The 26,456-nt window shown below is 37.4% G+C and overlaps 1 protein-coding gene across 1 annotated transcript in view; it reads left to right on the forward strand.

Annotated features, from left to right (window-relative positions):
- Nucleotides 1-26,456, forward strand: part of GRID1 (glutamate ionotropic receptor delta type subunit 1) — a 1,019,672-nt gene that overhangs the window by 376,079 nt on the left and 617,137 nt on the right. Inside the window, exon 3 of the mRNA XM_074236323.1 lies at nucleotides 12,846-13,051. Within this exon, the coding sequence (XP_074092424.1) occupies nucleotides 12,846-13,051 (206 nt within the window). The remainder of the gene's footprint in view (nucleotides 1-12,845; nucleotides 13,052-26,456) is intronic.

Below are 26,456 nucleotides of genomic sequence, written 5' to 3' on the forward strand. Positions count from 1 at the left end.
TATAAATAATTTTAAATAACAATAATGGCAGCATTGAAAACAGCTACCATTTATATAATGGATTAAGGTCTACAAATTGCTTTTAATATAGTATTCAAATAGGTTAAGGAATCAATGTATCATAGAAAGTTGGACAAGATCTAAGAAAATATTGAGTCCAACATCATTTTGCAGATGATTAAACTTCCTTTTTATCAGGAACTCTGGAACCTTCTTTCTTGGCTTGGAATGTGGCTATGTACCTGGCATGGATGCATATTCTGAATAAGTGAAGCTAACTATTGATCTATCCTATGACCCAGTCATAGGATTTTCATAGAGAAGATCCAAGCTAGGACAGTTGCTTACTCAAGGAGGGGCATGTCAAACAAAGTCTGAGTCCATGAAACAGATGGTAGTCATATCATGCCAGAAATGAGCACAGGCAACTCAACCCTAGGGATAGGTAAAAAGGAAGAGCATCTACTGTTGATTAAGGGCCAGTGTGTTTCACAGAGAACTAAACAAATAGAGAAGCTGGTAGAGGAGTACAGTCAACAACTGAGCTTTTGACTCATTCATTCAGGCTCTGTTATGTGGATCAAGTCCATTTTTGGTAAAGGATGCTGGCCATTGTCTCCTCAACTTCACCAATTTCAAGATTTCAATAATAATGAGAAAAATAGTTTGATTATTTCAATACAAACATAAGTAGAATATAATCTCCTTAAGGAGAAGCATTGTTTCATTTATGTCTTTGTAGCTTTATTGTCTGGTGCATGTTGTTTAATTGTTTGTGATCCCATTTGGACTTATCTTGGCAAAGATACTTGAAAGATTTGCTATTTTCTTCTTCAGTTCATTTTACCGAAGAGGGAATTGAGGCAAACAGGGTAAAGCAGCTTGCTCAGGGACATATAACTATTTAGTGTCTGAGGTCAGATTTGAACTCAGAAAGATGAGTTCTCTTGACCCTAGGCGAGGTATTCTATCCACTATGCCACCTACCTGCCCATCTGAAGCAAAGGAGGGAGGAGATTTATTGAATTAAATTGAAGTCTGAACATTTAATGAAAATACATGTCAAGCTAAACTAAGCAAGCATTTATGAAATGCCTACTGTAGGACAGAAATTGGGTTAAGCACCGAGGATGCCAAGAGAAGGAAAAACCAGTTCCTGTCCTCAAGAATTTCACATTCTGGTTAGTAAGCAGTTTACAAATAACTATATTTAAAATCTTTGCATTGTAAATGGAGAATCATCTTAGAGGGAAAATACTAGCAATAAGAAGGAGCAGGAAAGACTTCTTGGAGAAGGTAAGATTTCAGCTGAGAATTGAAGGTCATTAGGATGTAGAGATGGCAACTAGGTGGTGTGGTGGAAAAGAGTTCTGGGTCTGAAATCAGAAAGATTTGACTTCAATTTCACCTCAGATACCTAGTCACTGTATGACTGTGTTCAATTCACTTCATCTTGTTTGTCTCAGTTTCCTCATCTGTAAAATGAGTTGGATAAAGAAAGGGAAAACCACTTCAGAGAATCCCAGAAATGGGAGATAACCAGTACAAATGTACAGAAGTGGTTGATGACATGTCTTATTTGAAGAAAAGCAGACCAGTGCAACTGAATCACAGAAGACATTGAAAAAAAGTATAAGAACCTTAGAAAAGTAGGAAGGGGTCAGGTTAAGAGGTTTGTAAGGCAAAACCAAACAGATTCCTAACAGAGATACCCTAAAACAAAATTGGTCCATAGTCCTTTCTTATTGACCATCTTCAATTGACAGCTGGATAACCACTTGGAGTTATCATAGGGAGGGAATTCTTATTCTAATCCTGGTTGGACTAAGGGACTATGAGGCTGTTTCCAGAACTTTTGCAATGTACCATATGGAAGGATGTAATTAGAGTCAGGTAGACCTTAGTTCTGAACACACCTCTGATATTTAATTACAGTGTGACCTAGGACAAACTTTCTAAACTTCAGTTTTCTAATCTGTAGAATGGAAATAAAGTCCATAGGCATTGTCTTTCAATGTCATTTTGAAAGTCAAAGAAATAAAGTGCTTTGTAAACCCAACACAATTCAGTTCTTCTTATCATCTTCCTCCTCCTCCTCCTCCTCCTGATTTTTCTAGCCCTAACAATCTGATTCTAAAAATCTTTCCACAAAGTGCCACCCATTTCTTTGTTGAATTCTGCCCACTCTCTCTTTAGCCCTAATTCACCCCTGAAAAGACTGTCGCAGATAATAACTGACATGGGACATGATGGTGCAGAGGGGAGTAGGAGGGAAAGATTCCTCATGGGATGTTGTGGCACTGTTCCAGATGGAACTTCTGTTTGAGCCAAGAGTTTCTAGTTTCTTAGTGTTGGGAGATATGTGTCTTAGAGTGGAAAAACCTTGGCAGTAATGATGTCTGAAGTGTAAGCCAAGGTTGGTGAGCTGAAATTATTGACCTGATGCTGAATGAGTCTGAGGTGCTAATGATGAGAGAAGCCAGGTCAAAGTGAGCAGCATCAAGGAACACAGAGAGACTTGAAAAGGGAGGCAATGTCTGGGGTTCGTAAGATTTCAATGCCCGATACTCATCAGGCAATTTAGGTAGACCATGAACAAATCCAGTTTGTTCCAACTCATCATTTGACTGTTGACTTTTAAGCCTTCCCAAGAACAGTCTCTCTCTGTAGTCTGGTTTCATAGCTCTCCACAGCTAGAGATTTCTACCTCCTTATTTCATCCTCATAAATTTTTTTTAAGATCATTGACAAATCTTTAAGATGGGAGAAACTTGGGGCGGCTAGGTGGCACAATGGATGGAGCACCAGTCTTGGAGTCAGGAGTACCTGAGTTCAGATCTTGCCTCAGACACTTAATAATTACCTAGCTGTGTTGCCTTGGGCAAGCCACTTAACCCCATTGCCTAGCAAAAACGAAAAAAAAGAAAAAAAAGATGGGAGAAACTTGCCTTTGGCTATATAGTATATACTAATTACCACTGAACTGAATTTTAATATCTTGACCTTTGATGACTTACTGAATAAAATTCAAACTGTTTTTGCTTGGCATTCAAGGTCCCCCCAGAATTTGTTGTTATTTTAGTTTTTTACTCTCTATGTCTCAGCTTCTCTATGCCTTAACCAATTTAGACATCAGCACTGTGATTAGAATCAAGGAAGACGAATTCAAATCTAATCTCTGATGTTTGCTAGCTGGGTAATCTTGGGCAAATCATTTAACTTCTGCCTGCCTCAGTTTCCTCATCCATAAAATGAAAGTAACAATAACTCCTGCCTTACAGTTTTCTTATTAGGATTTTATGAGACAAAATTGCAAAGTGCTCAATTCAGTCCCTGGTAGATTCTAGGAAGTTCTTGGTTGTTTGTGTGTTTCCATTTTTTGTCTGCCACATGGTTCCTACTGTTCCACCTTCATGCCTTCAGATGCTTATGGTAAAGAAGAAAGAATGCTTCATTTACTTAGGTAATCTAAATCAAAATCCTGGTTTTGATACTTACTATATGGATGAGCTTGAAAAGATGTCTTTTCTCTTTGGGTCTTCGTCTCCTTATCTGAAAAATGAGGAGATGGAGTACGTGACTGTTGGACCCCTTTCAGCGGGGAAGGGCAAGATTCTGTGATTAATATAAGAGGACCTGAGTTTAAATGCCACCTCTCTCACTTAATATGAGGCCAATCATTTTATCCCTCTAAGCCTCAATTTCTTTATTGATAAAATGAAGGTGTAGGGTTACATGTTCTCCAAGATTCCCTTTAGCCCTAAATCTGAAATCTATGATCCTGTGATCTGTCTTGTAACTGTTCTCACTTTTATAGTGCTCTACACCCTGCATCTCTGCTCCTAGGAACTGTAATCATTACAGAAATGCAAAGGTCCTCCCTGCTGTCCTCAGGGAGTTGATAATCTGTCAGCATAGTCCAGCAGCTACAATAATCCTACAACAATCCTTGCTTTTATGGGGTATGAACAGTCTGAAATGCCTAAATACCACCACCAACAAATGATCCCTAATTTCTGAGTAGGTCTTCTGTCTTACACTTTGTTCGCTGTCAATTATTACATATTTTTTGGTGTTAATTCTTGGCTGCCTAGGGAAATAAAATGATTGATCTTCATAGAATCACATAATCAAAGAATTTTACAGTTGAAAGGGATCTCAGTGGTTTTCTCATCCTACCCCTACTGGAAAATAGTCTCTTCTCTAATATCGGACAAATGGACATCCAGGCTCTGCTTTCAGACCTTCAATAGGCAAAATCCACCACCTCCAAGTATAACCCCTTGTATTATTGGATAGCTCCAACCTACAGGAACTCTTCCCACTGTCTCCACTCCCTTTGAAAGTACAATTTTCTTATTTCCTTTACTCCTACTTTTACCCTCAAGAGGCAAACTAAAAAGTCCAGTCTCTCTTCTCATGACAGTCCTTTCAGCTATTTAAAGGCAAGCCATTCATGATCCATCCAACCCCTGAATTACCTGAGTTCTTTTTTTTAACTAAATCTCCCTTCTTTCCTCAACTAATTTTCATATGACATAAACTCAAGGAATTTTACCATTCCGGCTGACCTCTTCTGAACACTTGCCTGCTAATGGATATTTATCATAAATTATTGCCTCAGAACTGAGCCCAAAACTCCAGATAAGGTTTGACCAGGGAAGACTTACACAGTGACTATCGTGTCCTTGTTTCAGAGAACTAGGCCTCTCATGGTATAGTATAACATTTTATCAACTATTTTTTTTGGCAATCAACTCATAAATATTGACTTTATATGGAGTTTACAGTTTTAAATGCCCAGTGTTTTTTTCCTCTCTCCAGACAAAATAATGCCTACCCATGATGCCCTCCTTATACACTTGTGAAGCTGGGGTTTTGGGACCCAAGAATGAGATTTACATTGAGTTTTATTATATGAGCTTATTCATTTCTGAGATTTCATTTGCCAAGTTCTCTTTATATCCTTACCCTGTAATCCAAAATATTGGCTATCCCTCCAAGCTTTGTGTCATTTTACGATTTAATAGGCATGCCATACATGGTTTCATCCCAATCAGTGATAAAAATATTAAATAACACAAGGCCAAGCACAGATGCTTGAAAAGCTTCCTATTAAGTTGATATTACTAAATACTGATGATTCCTCTTTTTGTTTGCTCATTTGATCAACTCTGATTCTGTCTAGTTATATTATCTTCTAACACAGTTTTCTCCAGGTTTTACACAAGAAGAGTATGAGATAGTGTACCAAATTGCTAGCATCTAGGTAAACCATATTGATAGATGGAGCTAGGTGGCACAGTGGATAGAGCAGTGGCCCTGGAGTCAGGAGGACCTGAGTTCAAATCTTCCCTCAGACACATAATAATTACCTAACTGTGTGACCTTGGTCAAGTCACTTAACCCCATTGCCTTGCACAAACCAAAAAAAAACCATATATTAATAGCATTTACCTGATATGTTGACTTGGCAATCCTGCACATAAAATGATATCAGATCTGTCTGGCATGACTTGCTTTTCATGTCTCCACATACTTACTAGATGGGGTCTTAGAACAGCTGGTCTTTGGACTAGCTCTTTGACTGGGATAGAATTGTGTAGCATTGACCTATGTGAACTTCAGTGGTCCCCATTTACAAAATACTTCATGGGAACATATATTCAGAACTTGAGAACTCAGAAGTTATTTAGTTTCTCTGCTTTTATCTCTTTCTATTTCTCTCTCTTCCCCTCCCTTCCTCCCTTTCCCCTCTTCTCCCTTTCTTTAACAGAGAAGGAAGCAGGTCTAGAGTCTATACTTGCCTCTTTTCTACCCCATCTTATATCCTTCTGCCATACACTTTCAGACCCTAAGGCTGTATCTCTACCACAAAGAAGCATCAGAGGAGGAAGTTTGTGGAGGTGGAAACAAACATGTATCCCACTCCTCCCTCTATGAAAACGTCATTAAAAATTTAATTCACAACACTAAGGAAGTAAGCTTTGACCTTAGAATTATTTGAATCTTCTCCCTTTTCTTTGCTGTTCTCAGCAACTTTTTAATGCTCTTTGGATCAGTTGCCATATTGAACATGACCAAATATGGGCCAAATACTTGTGGACTTGGCAAGAGGAGGGTGGAGGGTACAATATTTATATAGAATATTAGGGTTTGCAAAGTATTTTGTATGAATTACCTCATGTGATCATCACAATGGTCCTGTTTTATAGAGATATTATTTATATTGAAGATGAGAAGCAAAATAACTTGCTCAGAGAGACACAGCAAAACAGTATCTGAGGAATGATTCGAAAACAGGTCCTCTGAGACTCTCTCCTCTATGTCACCTACCAGCCCAAGGGGAAAAACTGGAATTAAAAAAGAAAAAAAAAACAGAAAGGGAAGAAGAGAGCAATTTTAGGGCACAATGTAAGAACATTTGTTTGGGGGTAGTTTGGTGGCACAGCGAAAGACCTGAGTTCGAATCTTGTCTCAGATACTTATTAGCTGAGAAAGTCATTGAAGTCTGTTTGCCTCAGTTTTCTCAATTGTAAAATGAGTACAATAATATCAGCTGCCTCCCAGGATTGTTCTGAGGCCCAAATGAGATAATAATTGTGATGCACTTAGCATAGTGACTAGTGCAGAGCTAGTGCTGTATAAATATGATTTTATTGTTGCTGTCATTGTTATTGCTTGATGTCAGCATACCCAAGAGTTATCATACAGTGATGCAACAGCGATCGATTTGGAAGGGAACTTAGAGGCTATCTAATTCCTCCCCCTCTAATCTTCCAGAAGAGAAGCACAAGGACCAGAGAGGTTGAGACTTGTCTAGGCTCACTCATTTAGTGACAGAGGCCTGTTCTTTCCTGTACTGCACAGATGAATCGGTGTGAAGGCTTGAGGAGGTGACCCTCATCTGTCACCTTTGCTCCACATGGATGGATGCAATATTTTCTAAGATGAGAATAATTCCCAACTGGTTTCTTCCAGGCAGTTCTGTTAGCCTGGAAAGAGTCTCCTGTTGGGGCCTGCTAAACCCTGACTCTGAGCTAGGATATTTCTGTGATTTTAGAGAATTAGGAAGCTGGTGAGACTGTCAACCTGTCCTTCTTAGAGTGATAGTGCAAAGAATATTGTTTTAGAATAAAACTACTTGGGGTTCAAGGCATAGCACCAGGGCTTATTCTATGGCCCTGGCTAGGTTTCCTCATCTACAAACCAGGGATGCTTCATAGACCCATAGAAAATTAGATTCAGAACTAGATATAAAGTCCTAGGTCATCTACTTTACTCCCCTCTCTTTTATTTCAAAATTTTAAAAATTTTCCATTAAAAATAATAAATGTTTAGTTTCTCTCCCTCCTCCTCCCACAATGTAAAAGAAAAAAAAATACTTTTATAATCAATATGAAGAGTCAAAAAACCCAAATTCCCCCAATGTCTGTGTTCAAAAATGTTTGTCTTATTCTTCATCTTGAGCCGTCCATCTCTGTCCACAGGTGGGTAGCCGAGTTTATCTTCAGTCTTTTGGAATAATTATTATCTCTAACTTCTTTTTGCAGATGAGGAAACCAGGCATGAGAGAGGTTAAATGACTTGCCTAAGGTTACACAGTTGTGCACACTTACTTACCTCATACTTTTCTTGGTAACTGAATACTTGGAAAATCTTAGGGTATTAGAGAAATCAATGTAAATTGTTTCTCCAACCAATGGGCAGGGATAGAATTGGATATTTCCCAGTTTCACACCCTCTGTTCCCCATCCCTTTCAAGTTTCAATTGCATTTTTCTAACTGCTTGGATGGCCTCCCCCTTCTACAGAGGCACTGCTTTTGTAGACTTTTTGTTCTGCATCTTCCCTGCTGTTTCTAGAAAAGTCTGGGCTTGTCAACAGCAACAAGAGCCAACATTTATTAAACCCTGCTAGCAACCAGAAACCCTGCCAAACCCTGGTGATGCGAGGAGGAAGAACAAATGGTCACTTCCCCCTAGGCATCCACAATCAGACATGTTTCCAGATAGATGCAGTATGGTTTGAAGTTGACTAGTGAATAGAAGGTCCCACGACAGTTTGTGTGTGTGTGTGTGTGTGTGTGTGTGTGTGTGTGTGTATGTGTGTGTGTGTGTGATTGGGGTATGTGTGTGTGTGTGTGTGTGTGTGTGTGTGTGGTGTGTGATTGGTGTGTGTATGGGGGTGTCTGTGGGGGTGTGTATATATGTGTATGTGTAGGGGAGTGGGGGAGCAATTCTGAATTTGAAATTAGAAAAGATGTAAGTTCAAACCATATATCATCCAGTGACTGACTATGTGAGCATGAATCAAACTACATAAGTCATACCTCAGTTTTGTCATCTATAAAATGGGAGTAGTAATAGCCAGAATCACATTTATCTTATAAGATTGCTTATTAAAATAAAATAAGATGAACCCCTGGGTGTTGTGCTTTTTATAATCTTGAATTCCAATTCTCTTCATTCCTCTGGTCCCTCCACCATCCAGTAAGTAGGCAAGCAATATGACACCCAACATACACGTGAAGTCATAGGAGACATATTTCCACATTAACAGGGCTATGTACTTTCAAGAATATTGGACATGAAGTCAACAAATACCTGATACTCACTTCTGCCACTGACAGTTCTAGATACTGGATGATGGTCAAGTCACTTAAATTCTTTCTAAAATGGGGCCATTAACAATGTTAGTGTCTATATACAGTGCTGTGGAGAGACTCAAAGGGCATGATGTTGGTCAGTTCTTGCGAATTTTAAATTATTATGTAAACATCAATAATGAAAATACATATACAGTACTTGGTAATCCTTAAAGTGTTCTGTCCATGTCAGGTGGCCTTATACAAGAAGGGTAGGGACACATTTAGCTAGGATGCTAGCTAGAGAAGCTTCTAAAGTGAGAGTTATAAAGGATGAAAAAGGTGACTGAGGGAGAAATAGGATTCGAAACTAGCTCCACTATGATGGTACATGCATTGTAGAATTTAAAAGACTTTATCACCAACTGGATGTGGACTCAGGTTTAGAGCTTGGTTCATGGAACCTTGCACATAGTAGGGTCTTAATTAAATGCATGCTGTATCGAATGGTGGCTTGAGAGTTTAGCTCTAAGTGAAAAGGGTCTTCTTCATTTGACAAATGAGATGAGGATTGTTCTCTGTATAATTCAATTTGTATCATTTCATTAAATAATGATGGAAGAAACTGGGTTCCATTGGTGGTTAGTGTCCTGCAAAGATTGTCACCGATATCTGAAAATAAATCACCTAAATTGGTGATGGTTTCCAGATGAAATAGAAGGAAAGACCTTTAAAATCCCACTCTGCCCTTCTGTTGGCAGAGCCTCCTTCTGTGCAGAAGATACTCAAAGGAGGGGCCAACCTGCTGCTGCAAAGGGTCTTTGTTTTCTGTAGTTTGCTGAGCATGGCTCTCTTTGTGATATTTCCCCAGCTTTGGTGCATGTGTCCAGGAGTTGTTGCAATTCTCCCTTGAGGATGGCTGATGAGAGATGAATGGCAGGCTGAATTCAAATTGATCAAACTAGAACTGCTAAGAGACTGAATAGAAACAAAACATTTGCTATCTATGAGATGCTTCTGCAGTTCTTTATATTAAAGATCTTTAAATGCCCAAAGGCTTAGTCATAAGGCACATAGATGAACATGGAGAAATTTATGAGCTTAGAGGGTTCAAGGTCATGCAACATGGGATAGGTGAATTTTGATGAGGGTTCTTTGTGTGTATGTATGTGTGTGTGTATGTAGATTAGGGAAAAATTGGTTTTAGGGGGAAATGTAATGCTAAGTGAATTAAATTAAATAAAATAATATGATTATTTTAAAAACTACCTTAAACACATAAGATGTAAAAATATTCTAGAGGAAGGCCTCTAGTATGCTGGGCATTATACTTAAAATCCTAATACTATTTAAAATTTTTTCAAAATGCTTCAAAATGGTATAATGAGCTGGAAAAACTGCAGTCAGTGGAATTGAGTTTAACTCTCAGATCTACCATTTTCTTGCTCTGTGACCTTGGGAAAGTCATTAAACCTCAATGACGTTCTCTTTCCTCTCTGTAAAAGAAAGTAGTTAGAGTAAATCACTTTTACAGTCTTTTGCAGCTCTAAACATATGATACTACGATTCACCATGCGGAGTAGACATGCATATATTATTTTTTAGGATTTTGCAAGGCAATGGGGTTAAGTGGCTTGCCCAAGGCCACACAGCTAGGTAATTATTAAGTATCTGAGGCTGGATTTGAACTCAAGTACTTCTGACTCCACGGCTGGTGCTCTATCCACTGTGCTACCTGGCTACCCAGCATGCATATATTATTATCAGCACTGCTTTATGATGATGAAACTGAGGGTCACAGTGGTTATAAATTGTTTCTAATTATACATTAGAAAGGGTGAAAATGTGATTTGAATAACGAGCTTCCTTACTCCCAGATGCAACAACCTGTCCATTATATCTAACTGTCAAAATCAATCCTCTAGGTAAGATTATTATTATTTACAATAATAATGATTCTTATGTGATGTTTTAAGGTTTGTAAAACACTTAACAAATATTTCATCACCACCACCCCAAACAGACAAATGAATCTTAGAGGTCTTTGCTATTTTTACCACCATTTTAAAAATAAGAAAGTTGAGAGACAGAGAGATTAAGTGACTTGCCTAAGGTTACTTAAATAAGTATCTGAGCCTTGAATTCAGTTTTTTTCCTGATTTCCAGGTCTAGCATTCTGCCAACTGGGACATAGACTAGGAAGAACATGATCCAGGACACCAAATTAGACAAGATGAGAAGTTTGCCAAAGCTGCTATTTGTACCTTTGGAGGATTTACTCACATTAAGAAGGTTGCAGAGTTTTGGAAGTTTCCAAGCAGAAAATTTAAAAGTCAAATTGTTATTCTAGCAATATACAATTTATTAAAAGGAATTCAATTGATTTTCCCCCTTTCTCAAGTACTTCCTTTTGGAGACAGTAAAAAAAGGTGGTGAATTTGTCCCAAAGGTTAGCAATGACCTGAACAACTTTATTTCATGTTATTATTCACTCTTATTCAATATTCCATAAATTATGAGGCAAAGAGATATTTCCCTTTTTTGTTGGTGAATAAAGCTATTGAGATTTAAGTTTATCTTATGGGGGCTCCCTGAAAACATCCTTGCGACAATTTCTGGGGCATACAGAAAGATAGGGAGGATATATATTTTATCTTCTATTCATATAATTTTGATTTCTGCTAGGTCTATATTTGGGAAGACTTTCTCTTTCTCTTACTAATTTTAATTTCATTCTTAGGAGATTATGAGTATTTGCTGGAGAAATATCTACTAAATGTTTTTTCCTTACACTTTATGTGGATCAGTGGTTTCTCCAGGCAATTTTGGACTTAGGTTTTATCTGTGAAAATGCTGTAATTTCATTATGGTCTATTTGTTGAATTCTCAAGGATATTTTGAGGGCTGTATTTGTAGGAGTGGAATTTGTCTTATCATTCCATAAAAGAACTTTTCTTTTTAATTCTAGCAGCCAAATCTAGTCCTTCTAGGTATCCTGTAGGGGCTTAACTTTTGTAGCCTGCCATAATATATTACTGTTTCTGCTGTTTCTTTTCATGATCTTCAATAAACTCAGGTCCCCCCAAGATAACCTGACTCTAATTGGAAGCAATGTTCTTGTATTAATTTGCCATTATGGAATTTTCTTTGTAGATACAAATCCTAATTTTCAGAAATATTATTATTTCCATTTTATCATCAAAATCTAACTAATATATTATCTTCATCTTCAGGAAGTCTTTCCCAATCCTCAAATCCTGGCCATGATGAGCTACCTCAAAGGGAGTTAAATCCCATGTTCCATGTCCTTGAACCTTCTAAGCTCATAAATTTCTCCATGTTCATCTATGTGCCTTATGACTAAGCCTTTGGGCATTTAAAGTTTTTTAACTTTAATGTCAGGCATTCATTCTTTACTTTCTTCTTCTCTATTGTATGAAGATCCCATGAAATTCAACTTAGAGCTGAAATAAACCCCAATGGCCATATAGTATGAGCTTCCATTTTTGTTGTTATTGTTTACTTGTTCCAGTCATATCTAACTCTTGCTGACCCCATTTGGGGTTTTCTTAGCAAAAAATGCCAGAAGGGTTTTCCATTTCCTTCTCCAGCTTATTTTTATAGATGAGGAAACTTGGACAATCAGGTTTAAGTGACTTACCCAGAGTCACACAACTAGTAAGTTTCTGAGACTGGATTTGACCTCTGGTGTTCCTGACTCCCAAGTCCAGTGCTTTGAGCCTCCTAAACTGCCCAGTCCTTGAGTTTACAGAAGAGGGAAGTGAAGATCAGAGAATTTAAGAGATTTGTCACTATCTCAAGGCATTGAATGTCAGAGATGAGATCTGAAATCATGGCATCTGGATTCAAATTCTGTGCTCTTTCCACAGTATCTCACTTTGCACCTTAGAGTTTTGTGCATCTTTTCCCAGTTTTAGCCTGTAAAATTCATGAAAGGGGGGGTAATTTGGTCCTATGTAATATTTATATATCACATAGAACTTTGCACACTAATTCACACACACAGCAGGTTTTTCTTTTGTTTTTGACTGGGCCCTGAGTAAATTGATGATTGAATTAATTTCCTAATGATTTTCTCTCTCTCTCTCTCTCTCTCTCTCTCTCTCTCTCTCTCTCTCTCTCTTTTCTTCTTTGTTTTCCATCCCTTTTTTCATCCTTTTCCCCCCCTGATCTTTCCTTTCTATATTCTCCATATTCTTTCCTCTACCTCATTTTTTTTCCTTCTTTATTTTTCATAGATATCCGTGGGTTGCAGAGCTTTCTGGATCAGGCCTCCAGGTTAGGGCTTGATGTATCTTTACAGAAGGTAGACAGGAACATCAGTCGGGTGTTCACCAGCCTCTTTACCACCATGAAGACTGAGGAACTAAATCGCTATCGGGATACACTACGTCGAGCAATCCTGCTACTTAGTCCTCATGGAGCCCAGACCTTCATCAATGAGGTCAGTGAATTGGTTTATTTGTTATAGAATGTGTGAGATCTTGACCAGGTGAACTCCTGGACCTGGAATTACCTTGCCTGGAGTTCTTCTAAGGGTTGTTTTTCTTTTTGATTATGAGGCTCAGACAGTCTTAGGTTTACTGAATGTTTGAAGGACACTAAGAGGTTAAATTGGTATTTATTATCATACAATGTTGGGCATATCAAACTTGGTCCTCTAAGTTACCATTGTTTTCACTTTGAAATGCTATGTTGGTGTTGAACCTTGATGATACTGGAGCACTTTGAATATTTTAATCTTTTTAAGAGCTATGCTCAATAGCTCTATGATGTCTCTGGTGTCTTCAGTTGTGGTCCAGTGTAGTTGTTGCAAAGATCACCAGGCCAGGACTTGGGACCTTCCTTTTCTTCCCAGTGCCATACATCCTTTCCTACAAATATTTCAAGGTCTACCACAATATGAATTTGAAGTAGTGGTAGGAAAGGATGTATGGAACTAGGAGGTGAGGGAAGGAAGCAAAGATCCCAAGAATGTATTAGCACACCAAAATTGTACATTTGTTGATCCTAGCAAGGTCACAAATTGTGCTTGTGTTTAAGGCTACTTGCTTATTATCTAATATGAGGTTCAATTTTAATGACTCATTTTGGGTAAGGACCACTAGTATGCATAGAAGTCATCACTTATGTAAAAAAGATCATTAAGTTGAGATTAGAAGAGTAAATATTCATCAAACTTTACTATTATATTGATGGTTGAGAGGTCAATTGATGGACACGAACACGATAACTGAAGTTAGCATAATTGTTTAAGTGTTGATTTCAATTAAATGCACAAATAAGGGTGATGGATTTCTATATATATGCTGAGCTTTTAATGGATCTACATATTTTCTCTTTCCACTTTCTGTCAAGCTCCATTGAACTGCCTCTGAAGGCAGTCACTTTTTACCATGGACTGAACTTTCTAGACTATCTCGGACAACTTGGTTGGTATTGGTTTTTATATCATCTTTGTGATGGAGTAATGGGAAACATTTCCTTAAATGCCATTTGTTATTTCACCAGCTAATGCGAAAAACTTTGGCTTCACAATCACTGGATGGTTATTTTCTCCTTCTCCAAATGTTACCTAGAAAACTTATGCCAAGTAGAAGAGATAGAACCTCATACATAGCCTATTGAAATCAGAAACAAGTCACCCATTTGGAAAGACTGATAAAGGGGAGGGAGAGATGTGAAAGCTTAATAAAGTTCTGAGCAGTTATGACTGTGAAGATGGACAGTAAGTGTATTGATAATCATCTATAATATGCATCTTTCTGAACTAAAGCTTCAGACCATTAAGTGACCCCTGGGGTGAGTCACTTAAAGTGGAAACTTAAAAACAGGGCCCCCAGGGTTTCAGATAGGCGCCAGAGAAATAAATGGTGGTGAATTATAAATATACTTTCTCTTTTTATTAAGTCATTTTATCTCTGCTTCATGTTAAGAGTCCTGAGAGTTATATAGGCAAACATCACCTAATAGGAATAATTGTTTCCATGAAAATATAATGTTGGATAAAGTAATGTTACAAAGACAAATGAGTTTCACAAGAACTAAGAGAGTGGAATAAATGAATTACTGATGAGAAAGCCTTTTTTCAAGTGCCTTTTATAAGCCAAACACTTTACCAAGAGCTGAGGATAAGGATAGGAAAAAGTGGATAGTCTCCGATCAAGGAAATCACATCCTAACAGGGAGAGACAACTCCAAAAAGAAAAAAAAAGACTCATGTGCAAGGAAGATGGAAAGGACCAGAAGGTCTAAAAGTTCTGTGATGGGAAGTTGGGAAGATGGCAATACTTAGAGGCTTTTAGATTAGCTGTGATCTCCTTATGAGCTGGGATTGGGTCCCCCTCCCCTTTCTTTACATTCCTAATGCTTGGTATAATGCAGGAATTTCATAAAAGCTAGTTAATTGAATAGCAGACTAAAGACTGAACACATTGGAACTCAGAGCTTCCCTAGAGGGTGATCTAGCTGAAGTTTGGGGGATAAAGATGAGAGATACTGGTCCTTGTCCAAAGATGATGGTATGGGGGCCACCAAAGTCATCTAGGTGCAAAGGAAAAATCTGCTAGCATACAGACCATAAGGAAAGGTTTCTCATTGGCTTTCATATCTTCAGTGTATATCACAGGGGTTGAGCTATAGGCGGTACTTAATAATGGTTTGTTGATTGAGTTGAAGCCTAACCTGCAGTTTGAAGAAAGAGCAGAATTCTAACAGGTGGAAGGAGTGCTCAGGTAACTGATGGTGAGTGTGAAATCATGGAAACCAGAGAAAGCAAAAGGAGATGAAGTATCTGAAAGTAGTCCATTTTAGCTAGAAGAAGCGGGGGGGAGAGGTTGATGTAAGCACACTGAACCATGAGAAGGGCATGAGAGAAGAGAATGCAAGAGACGCATTGGCTTTGTCTCAGGACAATAAAGCAGCAATGTTGACCATAGTATACTCAGTTATAATTTTAAATGAATTATTGGCAGATTAAAATATTAATTGGAGTACACCTATGATGTCTATTGTGAACTATTTCTTTTACATTTTTTTGAGTAGGATAAAAGAGTCTAAAGATCTCATTGGAAACTAGGGCACGCAAAGGTATTTAACAGTGTCATATTACAAATTAAAGGTATCCTGAGACTATTCATTAGATCATTCTTGATTTGGGAATGTTTTCAATAGAGTGAATTATTTCCTGGCAACCTTGGTTATTTGACCAGTCCTCCCCAGATACAGAAGCCCAGTTGCTATAAGCCATTGCAGAGGCTACCCAACTGAAGTGAAGTGGTAGAGTGAACTGTCACTAACCCAACCCATCTTCTATGCCCTGGGACTTGTCCTATGTACTCAGTACTCAGAATGAGATAACTTGAGGAGGGCACTGGGAACAAGCCTTGGTTTCCATTAGATACAGAAAAAGACATCAGACTATCAGAACAGCCTCCCAGTCAGGTTACAAAAGTGATGAAAGGAATGGAGGGCATGCCCTGAGAAGAGGATCAGAGCATCCTGGGACTGAGAGGAAAGATAATTGAAGGGGAAGTAAAGAGCTGCTGAGAGTGGGAGAGGGTATGACTTGAAAGAGGGATTTCCGATTTTCAGGAGGGCAGAGGCCTTATAAAAGGTGGGTGGGTCATCTAGGACATGAAAGAGAAGAAGGGGGTTGGCATGTTTTCATGGAGACAATTGTTCCTTGAGGCCATAGCAGGGAGAAAGTCACCAACAGGGGTCAGATATATCTCATTCCTTGATGAAAAAGAACTGAAGAAATAAGTGAGGGGCTTCTCACACTCTTAAAAGGGGTTCCTAAGGGTTTTGATCTAAGACCTGTTTCCCTTTATCATGGGTAATGTAGGTCTATGACCACTCTTTGGAGCTCACTCGGGTGTTTCTTTGGTTTCCCAAAGTGCTGGATTTGTTTAAAAAATCAGTTCCCCAATGTGACCTTGTTGGAAACTGCAGCCTATTTTTTCAGCTTTATTTCACTGTACTGCTCCTCATGATTTTATGTAGTAGTCAGACCAATCTGCTTAAAATGATATCACAGACTTAGAGGAACCTTAAACATCATAAGATCTAAAGCCATCAATTTTAGGAAACTGAGTCACAAGAAGTTAAATAACATACCAAGGGTAGCAGAGGTAGTATCTGAATGCAGATCTGACTCCAAGACTAGTGTTCTACCTATTAAACTGTACTTTCTATATTTCCAGAGATCTCCCTGTCTCCTTCTATTTCCATGCACTTTTTCCTGTTATCTGTCTGTAGGAAATCTCTCCTTCTTTCAAAAGCTCAGTTCAGGAGTCATCTAATCCATTAAGTTTTCCCAGATTTCTTTTCCTGTCCTCCAGTTAAGAATAATTTCTGCTATTTCTTCATCTGGTTCTGGTTTTATTTGCTTGCTTCTATCAATCTTATCTTATCATATTTATCATATCATCTATAATCATTCATAAGCTCCTTGGTGGAGGAAATGTATTGACTTTGTTCTTAGCATCCCCAGTGCTTTCCTCAGTACTGTGTGCTTGGCATTTAATACTTTTCAAACAAATGAATAGGATGAAGAATACTGCTCAAATGGAGAAACCATTATTAAATTCATTTTTATGTGTGAGATGCTGTAGGAGATGTCTAATTGTAAATTCAAAAGTGAATGAGACAGGTCATTTCAGCTCCTACTCAAAAACTTCTAATGGCTTCCTATTGCTCACAGGATAAGATGCTCTTGTTCAGCATTGGAGTTCTTCCCAATCTGGCCTCAGGCCACTTTGCCAGTCTTATTCTATCTTACGTGCCTTTATACATTATCTGGCCTACTGGATATTACTTGCATTCAATATTTCATTTCCCATTTTTTTTTTACTTTAGCACAAACTACCCTTCATACCTGGGAATCTACTGCTAACTAATTCATGCCTCTTAGAAAAACTAGCTCCTTGCAAAACTCAAGTGTTTCCACATAAAGCTTTTCTTTATTCTCCCAGATATTAATGCCTCTCATAGTTTGTTTAGGCATTAGCACTATAAATAAACATAAGACAGATGGGTGCAGATAACTGTAATTCTTTTATGTATGTGCATATACATATATGTTTACACATTATATGTATGTTCTGTATACCCTCTCCCTTATAGTGAGAATAATTTTTTTTCTTTTTTAAAAATTCAGTTTCAAGGATGGTGTCTGGCATACCTTGGAAAATTAACAAATGCTAGATACTTGTTTCTTGAGTCAAGCAAGACTTCATGATTCATAAAATCACAAATGTAGGAGTTTAGAAGTCTTCGAGTCCCATTCCCTTCATTTGCCAGTGAGAGAAATGAGGCACAACGATTATATCTCGCCTAAGAGAGAACTCCTACCTTCAAATACAGTTGACTAATTCAACTGTATTCTATGGTTTCTGAGCTTAGGTTAATGAAAAGTCACAACAACAGCAAAATAGAGACCTTGATAATTAATTTTTTAGGGAGAGGAGGGCTGATGAGGTTGATAATAGTTATAATGAGCAAAAGGAGCTAGTAAGATATTAAGATAGAGTTGTTCTGTAGAAGAATGTGAAATGGGAGTCTGAAACTCAGAGGTTGAGCTCACAGCAAGAATTAATCCTAAGGATCATTCCACAAAATTGATCATTGAAATTGTAGGATAAATGAAATCCCCAAGGGAAGGAGGAGAGAAGAAATTTTGATGCCAAATAAAGGGTATGGGCACAGAGTTACATCTATATTTAGTTGATAGAGAAAGAAGACTAACCAGTGATGGAGATGTTTTTGGAAGGTCATTCAAGGAACAGAAGAATAAAATGTCATAGAACATAAGAGAAAGAGAAAGACATCATCTAGAGGAAATTTTGGAGAGGATATTTTAGAGAAGGTCATCTTAGAGAAAATGGTTTCAGAGACAAAAGAGACAATGGTGAAGACAGAAACCCAATTATAAGGGATTGAGGAGCAAGTGGGTGTTAGGGAATTGCAGAAGGTTTGTATGGATTTGACTTAGCAATGAAGAGGGGCAAATGCAAAGGTCAAGAAAGAGTTTTGTTGATTGACTGATTGATTAATTATTTAAAGACAAGAGAAGTGCATTTGCATTCAGAAGGAGAGTAATCACTAAAGATGGAGAAATTCATAACATCAAATTGTAATTGAGAGAAAGGAGGTGAACAACAGAATAAGTTCCTGGGAGAAGTGAAAAGGAATGGAATTAAAAGCACACATAAAGACTTTAGCTTTTGAAATTAAAGGTAAAGAAAAAATATTTAAGGTAAGGGAAGAGATTAGTTAAAAACAAGTGAATTGGATGGCATAGTTCTTAATAAAATAAGAACCAAGATCAACTGTTGAAAAAGGGGATGGTGGAAGGCTTCACAAAAAGGTGTCAGTAGCTATTAATGGAGATTTTGTAATGATTCAGTATGAAATGTACAGGTAACACCCCTTCTCGGGTTATTCCCCCTAGATTGTGCTCATGGGTTGAGATCCCTACAGAATCTATTGACTACTACTCCTAGGATTCTAGAGGTAATAATGAGGGCCTGAGTTTCTATTACTGTTGATTAATTAAACCCTGCCAATGTGATTATCATTAACAATCTGTAGATGTCTTAAAATGACATTTGAAACAGAGAGAAACGTTTCCTTCCCCCCCAAAAAAATAACCCAAACCAAACTAAAACAAAACACTGGTGAGTATTCTCCCAATAACCCATGGGAAGAATGGATTTGAACTTAAAATATAGTGGGGAGGAGGTACAATTGTAGGTCATCCACACACAAACACACACATTACATATATATATATATATATATATATATATATATATATGTATGTATGTATGTATATATATACATACATATGCATGACAAAGAGATAATTTTTACTTTTTGGTGCTTTATGGAATAGAGGTCCATTCTTGAACAAAACTTTTTTATCTAGTGTAATGGACATGCAATTATTGAAGCTACTTTCCTCCTTGGTGACTGGAACGATTGTTTGTTCTCAGTATATCCTTTCAACTTCTGGTTGAATATATGTTTTCCTGTTGGCCAGTCTCTCTAATAAACTTTTCAATAGGGGGATAATGAATGCAGAATCACTCTGTCTTCCATGCAGGATTCAATTTCAGGGGATTGACTATAGTTTCTGAACTGTAATCCTCGAGTTCTGATCTTGGAGTCTTTTATTTCTACCTGTTCTCAGGTATTTATATATTCTATACAAAATATATCCATACATTGTTTTTATACATTTATCCATGTGGGTCTGATGATTTTAGTCAATCATGTGATGTTTCTTATATGACATCTTTTGTGGTCTAAAGTCCTATTATACTCTCTAAATGGGTCAAGGCTTTTTAATACAAGTATATGAATTATATATATATATATATATTTATGTATGTATGTGTATATATATACATATTATATATGTAGTATGCATGTATGTGTATACAGGTTCATGTATCTAGTCTTATGGCTACCTTAATTAGGGTAGGGTTGGATTCAAGGGTAGACCAGTATACCACTTAAATGCCCAGCTTTATATTACAGCTTGTAGTGGTATAAGTGAAACTGAAATGGAGATAATGAATTGAGATTATAGGGAAGAGGCAAAGGAATCAGGGGTCATCATGAGATTAAAGAAAAAGTCCCTAGGTCTTAGGATATGAAAAAGATAGAAAAGAAATTATGGTCATAGAAGATGATTTGAGTGTTTTGCTCTCTTAGAAGTGAAGCAATTCCAAGTGATTATGTGGCCTAAGATGTGGTTTTATTAATGGATAACTAAAATAGGGTGGAGATGGATGACATATGAATTGGTAAGTTTGAGGAGTCATAAGGACAGATATTCTTGAAATACGACCAAAAACGCTGAGGAACAAAAACTCTGAGTCAATTCAATTCAATAATTCTATAAACATTTATTAAACACCTATTACAAGCTAGGCACTTGATTGAAACACCTACTTTATGCCAAGACCTTACAAAAACAAATACAGAGATGAATGCATCTTATATCATTGAGAAACTGGAATTCAGTTTTGGTGAATACACCATGATCACTGTTTGTCAATGTACAACAAACAAAGCAACCCAATATTCATTTATTAATGAGGGATTTCAATAATGATTCAAGTGGCCTTTTAAATTTTTGACTTAGTTGATTAAACTGGAGTGGGGGTTTCATTGAAGCCTGTACTACATAAAAGTCAGAAGATGAAGAGTCTTTGTGGTATACCCTGTACTGCAGGACAGCACAGTATAATTGAGGAAGTCCTTTATTTAGAGTCATTGGGCTGTATTTTTGTTCAGACTTTTTAAGCTATTTTTGAGACTTTGTGACTCCATTTGAAGTTTTCTTGACAATATACTGCAGTGGTTTCTTTCTCCAGTTTATTTTACAGATGAGTAAACTAAGGCAACAAGTTAAGTGACTTGCCCAAATTCACACAATTAATAAGTACTTCAGGCTAAATTTGTATCAGGAAGATAAGTCTTCCTGTCTCTATGCCTGGCACTATGCCACCTTCCCTACTCCCTTATTTATTCTATGTGCTTCCTTTGGCAAGTAACCTAACTTCTTTTGGGTCTCAATTCCTCATTTATATAAATAATTATATTGGATGACATTTGAAGTCCCTTCCAATTCTAAATTGTTGTTCCAATGATTTTGTCCAATTTGGGGTGGTACAGTCAGTAAATTGTGTGATTCATCCTTTCCATCTGAGTTGAATCCTCAAGGAAGATTAGAATTTTGAGAGGTGACAGCTGAGTTAAATTCCAAGAAGAGGAGAGAGAATGTGAAAATAATTTATTAAGCTATACTATTTGCAATGTCCCTTCATCTTGAGAAGCTATATCAGAACTAGTCAACTACTTCCCAAGTTGTTGAAATGGCTAAAGTAAATGCTGAAATTGGTGAACATAAAATTTATCATGCTCAAATTAGTTTTTCCTAAACTGATGGCATTTATGTAAAAATGATTTTGAAAATGGACATCCCAAACTGGTCTAGGATATTTTGATGTATGAGGGGAAAGTGCAGATATCTGACTCAAGAAATTTTTTTTTGTTATTCACTCTTTTTTCAGTTGTGTCTGACTCTTCATGACTCCATTTGGGGTTGTTCTTGGTGAAGAAAATGGAGGGGTTTGCCATTTCCTTCTCCAGTTCATTTTACAGACTTAGGTGACTTGTCCAAGGTCACATAGCTAGTAAATATTTGAGACCAGGTTTGAACTCAGAAAGATGAACCTTTCTGACTTCAGACCCAGCACTTTATCCACTGTGCCACTTAGCTACTCCAGGTAAATAACCTCTACCATGCTACTGAATACATTCAAATAAATTTCCTCTGGACTAGGGTTTCTTAATCTGGGATTTAAGGCTGCTCAAGGGTCATGAATAGATTTCAGTGGGTCTGTGAAATTCAAGTGGAAGAAGAACAAATCTTTTTTCATTACTTCTCTAAATGTCTTCAATTACAAATTAAAAAAAAAAAACTAATTTCTACATAAACTGAATTTCTCCCAGTATTCTTCAATTGCTACTGCCCAAGAAAACCTTTATATAACAAATATTATTTTAAAGAAAATAAAAGAAGAAATTCAGCAAAACAGCTATAGTAAAGTCTGAAAATATGCACAGAATTGTATACCTGCCAAAAAGTGGCATTGCTCTCCTTGCTATTTCTCATACAAGACTCACCTGCCAAATTCAGCCATTTTTACTGATTGAATCCCTAAGTCTAGAATTCTCTTCTACCCTATTTCTTCCTCTTGGCTTCCCCAATATCATATAAGTCTCATTTTAAATCTCACCTTCTGCAAGAAGCATTTCCTGGTTTTTATTTTAGTCTTTTTCCTTATATTGTTGGTCTCTAATTTATCCTCTTTATTTTATGGTTGCCTGTTTTCTTCCTCATTGCATCATGAGCTCCTTGCATTTTGGCCTTTCTTTGTATCTCGAACACTTAATATAGTGTGTGACACTGTTATTATTAATAAAATACTTGTTACTGACTGGCTGGATGATCTTCCATCTCTGCATTAGATTGAGAACAGAACATGTTCTCATGCCTCTCTCCCTTGGGATCCTACTCGTGCTAGTTTGAAAAATTTCTTTTTGATTGATTTCCAATTGTTGTTCAATTATGAATTTAAAAGTAATTGAAAACCCCCCAGTATTCTGAGAAGTCGTTCATTGATTTTACTAGACAGACAGGGTGTCCATAGCACACATTCCTACTGTAAATCCTTCTAGTACATTGGTCAATTGCCTCTGATAGAAAACAAATGGAACTCAAAAGCAAAGGAATTATGGTAATTTGGTTCAATGTACTCTATTTTAACCCCTTTAATTAATTTCAAGAAATGACGCCATATTCCTTGGAAACAAACTCAGAGCATCAAGTCCCGGAACGGAAACAACAGCATGGTTAATTGGGAGGTAGTTGCCCAATAGCTTGCTCAGGTATTTAGCTAATTATATGCCAGGATAACTCTCAGGGTCAGACCATGATGTCCTGAGCAGTTTATAAACACAGCTTTATGAGGTTTCACCCCAGAAGATCTTCCCTTCCTCAGGATGAATGATCCAGGACACACACATGGAGTGCAGTGACTTATTAACAACAATGCACCCCTCTGACTTCTCAGAATGTTTCCTGGCAATCTTTTTTTTTTTGCCTTAGTCACCCCCCGTAACAAAGGCTATTGTACCCCTCCCCCATTCCCATAGATGATATCTGTTCAGGCCTTCACCTCCCCAACCATAGCTACCTTTAGGTTTGTTAATTTGTTTTCCTACTTTCAGATGACTTTAGACCCTTTTTCAACCCCCACCCCCTACAGGACTCTGATTAAGATTTAGCAAATAAGGAGGATTGGTAGCTTCAGGAGATATTATTTCCAAGTGGTTAACTATGGAAACTCTGATTATCTGGCTAGCATTTGCACATGGTTGGGTACATTCAAAGGACAATTTTGGCCAAACAGTTCTCTGAAATTCAACAGACCATGTTTTGACAGTGCTTGTCAAACTAAATGCTGAGTAGTTTCAATGCTTTCAGAATATTTACTCCCCAAGCTTTAGAGCACAGTTGGTTGAGCTTAAAATGAGAATGAGGATGAGTGAGCTGGTAGCTGAAGCCTTCTGTTGACTGTCTGGGATCTCTCCTCCAGTCTGGCCACCGTTTCTCAAGAGTCGTTTGATCTGAAGGTGACTTTTGGGATTCCTGTAGGTTCCTCTACTGAGCATAATAGAGCCATCAAGTATATGGCGGTGATGTTATTAATTCAGAAGGAAGAGACTGTGGTAGAATGGGAAGTTTATTGGAACTAGAATTAGAAACCCTGAGGTTCAAAGGTTATGTCTAATAATTCCTTGCTGAATGACCTAGGGCAAATTAGCTAACATTTTTGAATTTCCTTTTCCTTATCTGTAAATGCATCTAAGATAATTTCCAAGATTCCTTCTAAGTAGGAGACCTATGAACAGAGCTATGTTAGAAAATATTTAACTATGGATTACTGGAAAAAATTCATGAGGCATACATTTAAATTTAATCTGCATTTAATAACATTTTCTTCATCACTTTCTTAAGTCTAGGCAGCCAACAAAACTATAAATAAAACCTTGATTTGTAACACTTGTCAGGTAACACTTGAAATCTAAATACTCACTTCGGAAATTTAACACTCGGCTCCTGGGAACTATCACCGACACCTTCCTAAAGATAAAATTCTCCACACCTTCCTATTGATGATTATTTTTCTTCACATAGCAAAAGCAAACAAAACATAAAACAAGCACAACAAAACTGTAAAAATGTTTCATTTCCTGGAAATGTGTGTCAATCACGATCCCTTTGGTACAGAGAGAAGTTGAAAAATGCTGCATCTTTTCTTTTTATCTCTCTAAGGCACTTATTTTACCCTGGAGGGAGGAGAGGACTGGAACATCCCCCACAGTTATTTACAGAATGCCTGGCTGGCTGGTCTGGCCATGTTGCTTGAGCTGTAAGCCTCTTTGATAAAAGGTTTGTTTTTTTTTTTTTACTGCAGGATTAAGGCATGGGGTGGGTGAGGAAAAATGCTGCATCATCAGGAATAGACTGGACCCTGAGACACAAGTTACTAGATGATGCCTCAAGCATCTCTGTGGCAAAGTTGAGAATTCTGAGAGTCCATGTAAGAAAGTAACCACAATAACTGTGGGTCACTCTGGAACTCCCAGCCTGTAGCTCCTCACTGGTGTTCAATAAATATTTTAGAGCATGGCTAGAGATGATTCAATCATGTCGTATATTCTTTCTCATTACTATACAGTTGGATTTTTCTTAGTATGAAAAAGGAAATGTATCTCAGGGAAGGATGAAAACCTAGGTGACAATGTTTAAATCATTAAGGCTAGTGACTAACTACAGGATTTCTCTCAGGGTCAGAGCTATAAGGACATATTTCACTAACATTTGGAATGAAGAGGGGCTAGATCTATAAAAAATGCATTTAAAATATAAATGCATGCATCATTTAATGTCACCTAGTTCCCTATTTCATAGCAGGAAACTATTGATTTTGTTATTGTTTAGTTGTTTCAATCCTATCTTACTGTTTGTGACCTTATTTGGGTTTTTTTTTTTGGCAAAAATAATGAAGTGGTATACCATTTCCTTCTCCAGCTTATTTTATTGATGAGAAGCCGAAGCAAATAGTGTTTGAGTAACTTGCCCAGAGCTAGTAAGTGTCTAAGATTGAATTCAAACTCCAAAGGTGAGTGTTCCTGAGTCCAGGTCCAGATTTTATCCACTGCATCACCTAGATGCTCCATATATTGATTAAAGGCACCACATATGCTAAAGCCCCTGATCTATAGGCTAATAGAGGACACACTTTTCAGAAGTTATATTGCTTCATTTTTAAAAAGGGGAATTGTGAGTACGTGTCTTGTGAATTTCATTCAGTTCAATTACGCACTTTTATTGAGGGACAGGTTAGTATAGAATTAGAGGATAGGTCTTAGTGTCAGGAAGAACTGAGTATGACAGTAGGTAAATCATTGCTTCTTGGTCCCTTAGACAGTGTTCTAAGATCATTAGTTTCAGACAAGATTCTAATTTCCATCTGCTGGTGAGGGTATTTCCAGATCAGGAATCCCATAAAGCACATCAAAGAAAATATAGCTCCTCTCCAATGCCAAACTCATAAACAGATAACAAGTGCCATAGACTTAGGTGGAAAGGACCTAAGACACCACCAGTTTTCTTTTTGTAGATGAAGAAATTGCAGTACAATGAGATCTAAGGTAAAAAAAGATGGAAAGTATCAGTGGCAAGATTGGAACTCATTTTTTCTGCCTGTCAAGGTAGTCTCTCTCCATTCTGTCAATGGGCAAGGCACCAAGTTAGACATTGCAGATTTAAAGCTGAAGTAAAATACCTATCTTCTCCTTAGGGATCTTAACTTGCCCTAAAACAAAGTCTACTTTACTCAGCAAAGCACTGTGCTTGTTAGGGTGCTGAACTGGAAGTCAGGAGACCTGACACAGACAATGACTACCTATGTGACCTGGGCAAAATCATTTAGCCTCTCTGTGGTACCTCAGTTTTCTCATCTGAAAAATGTATCAATACTGTCATCTATTTCCATGGATGATTGTAAGTATGAGGTTAAATAAGGTAAGTGAAAAATTTTGCAAACCTTAAAGAAATATATTAATGCATGTTTTAATTAGAGAGGTACTGTGGTTGACTGTGTTATAGAATGAAAAGAATGCTCAGCCTGGAGTAAAGATGATTCATCTTCCTGAGTTCAAATCTTACCTCAAATACTTACTAGCTGTGTTAATTGAGTAAG

The sequence above is a fragment of the Macrotis lagotis genome, chromosome 4 (genome assembly GCF_037893015.1).
Source record: "Macrotis lagotis isolate mMagLag1 chromosome 4, bilby.v1.9.chrom.fasta, whole genome shotgun sequence".
Taxonomy (NCBI): domain Eukaryota; kingdom Metazoa; phylum Chordata; class Mammalia; order Peramelemorphia; family Peramelidae; genus Macrotis; species Macrotis lagotis.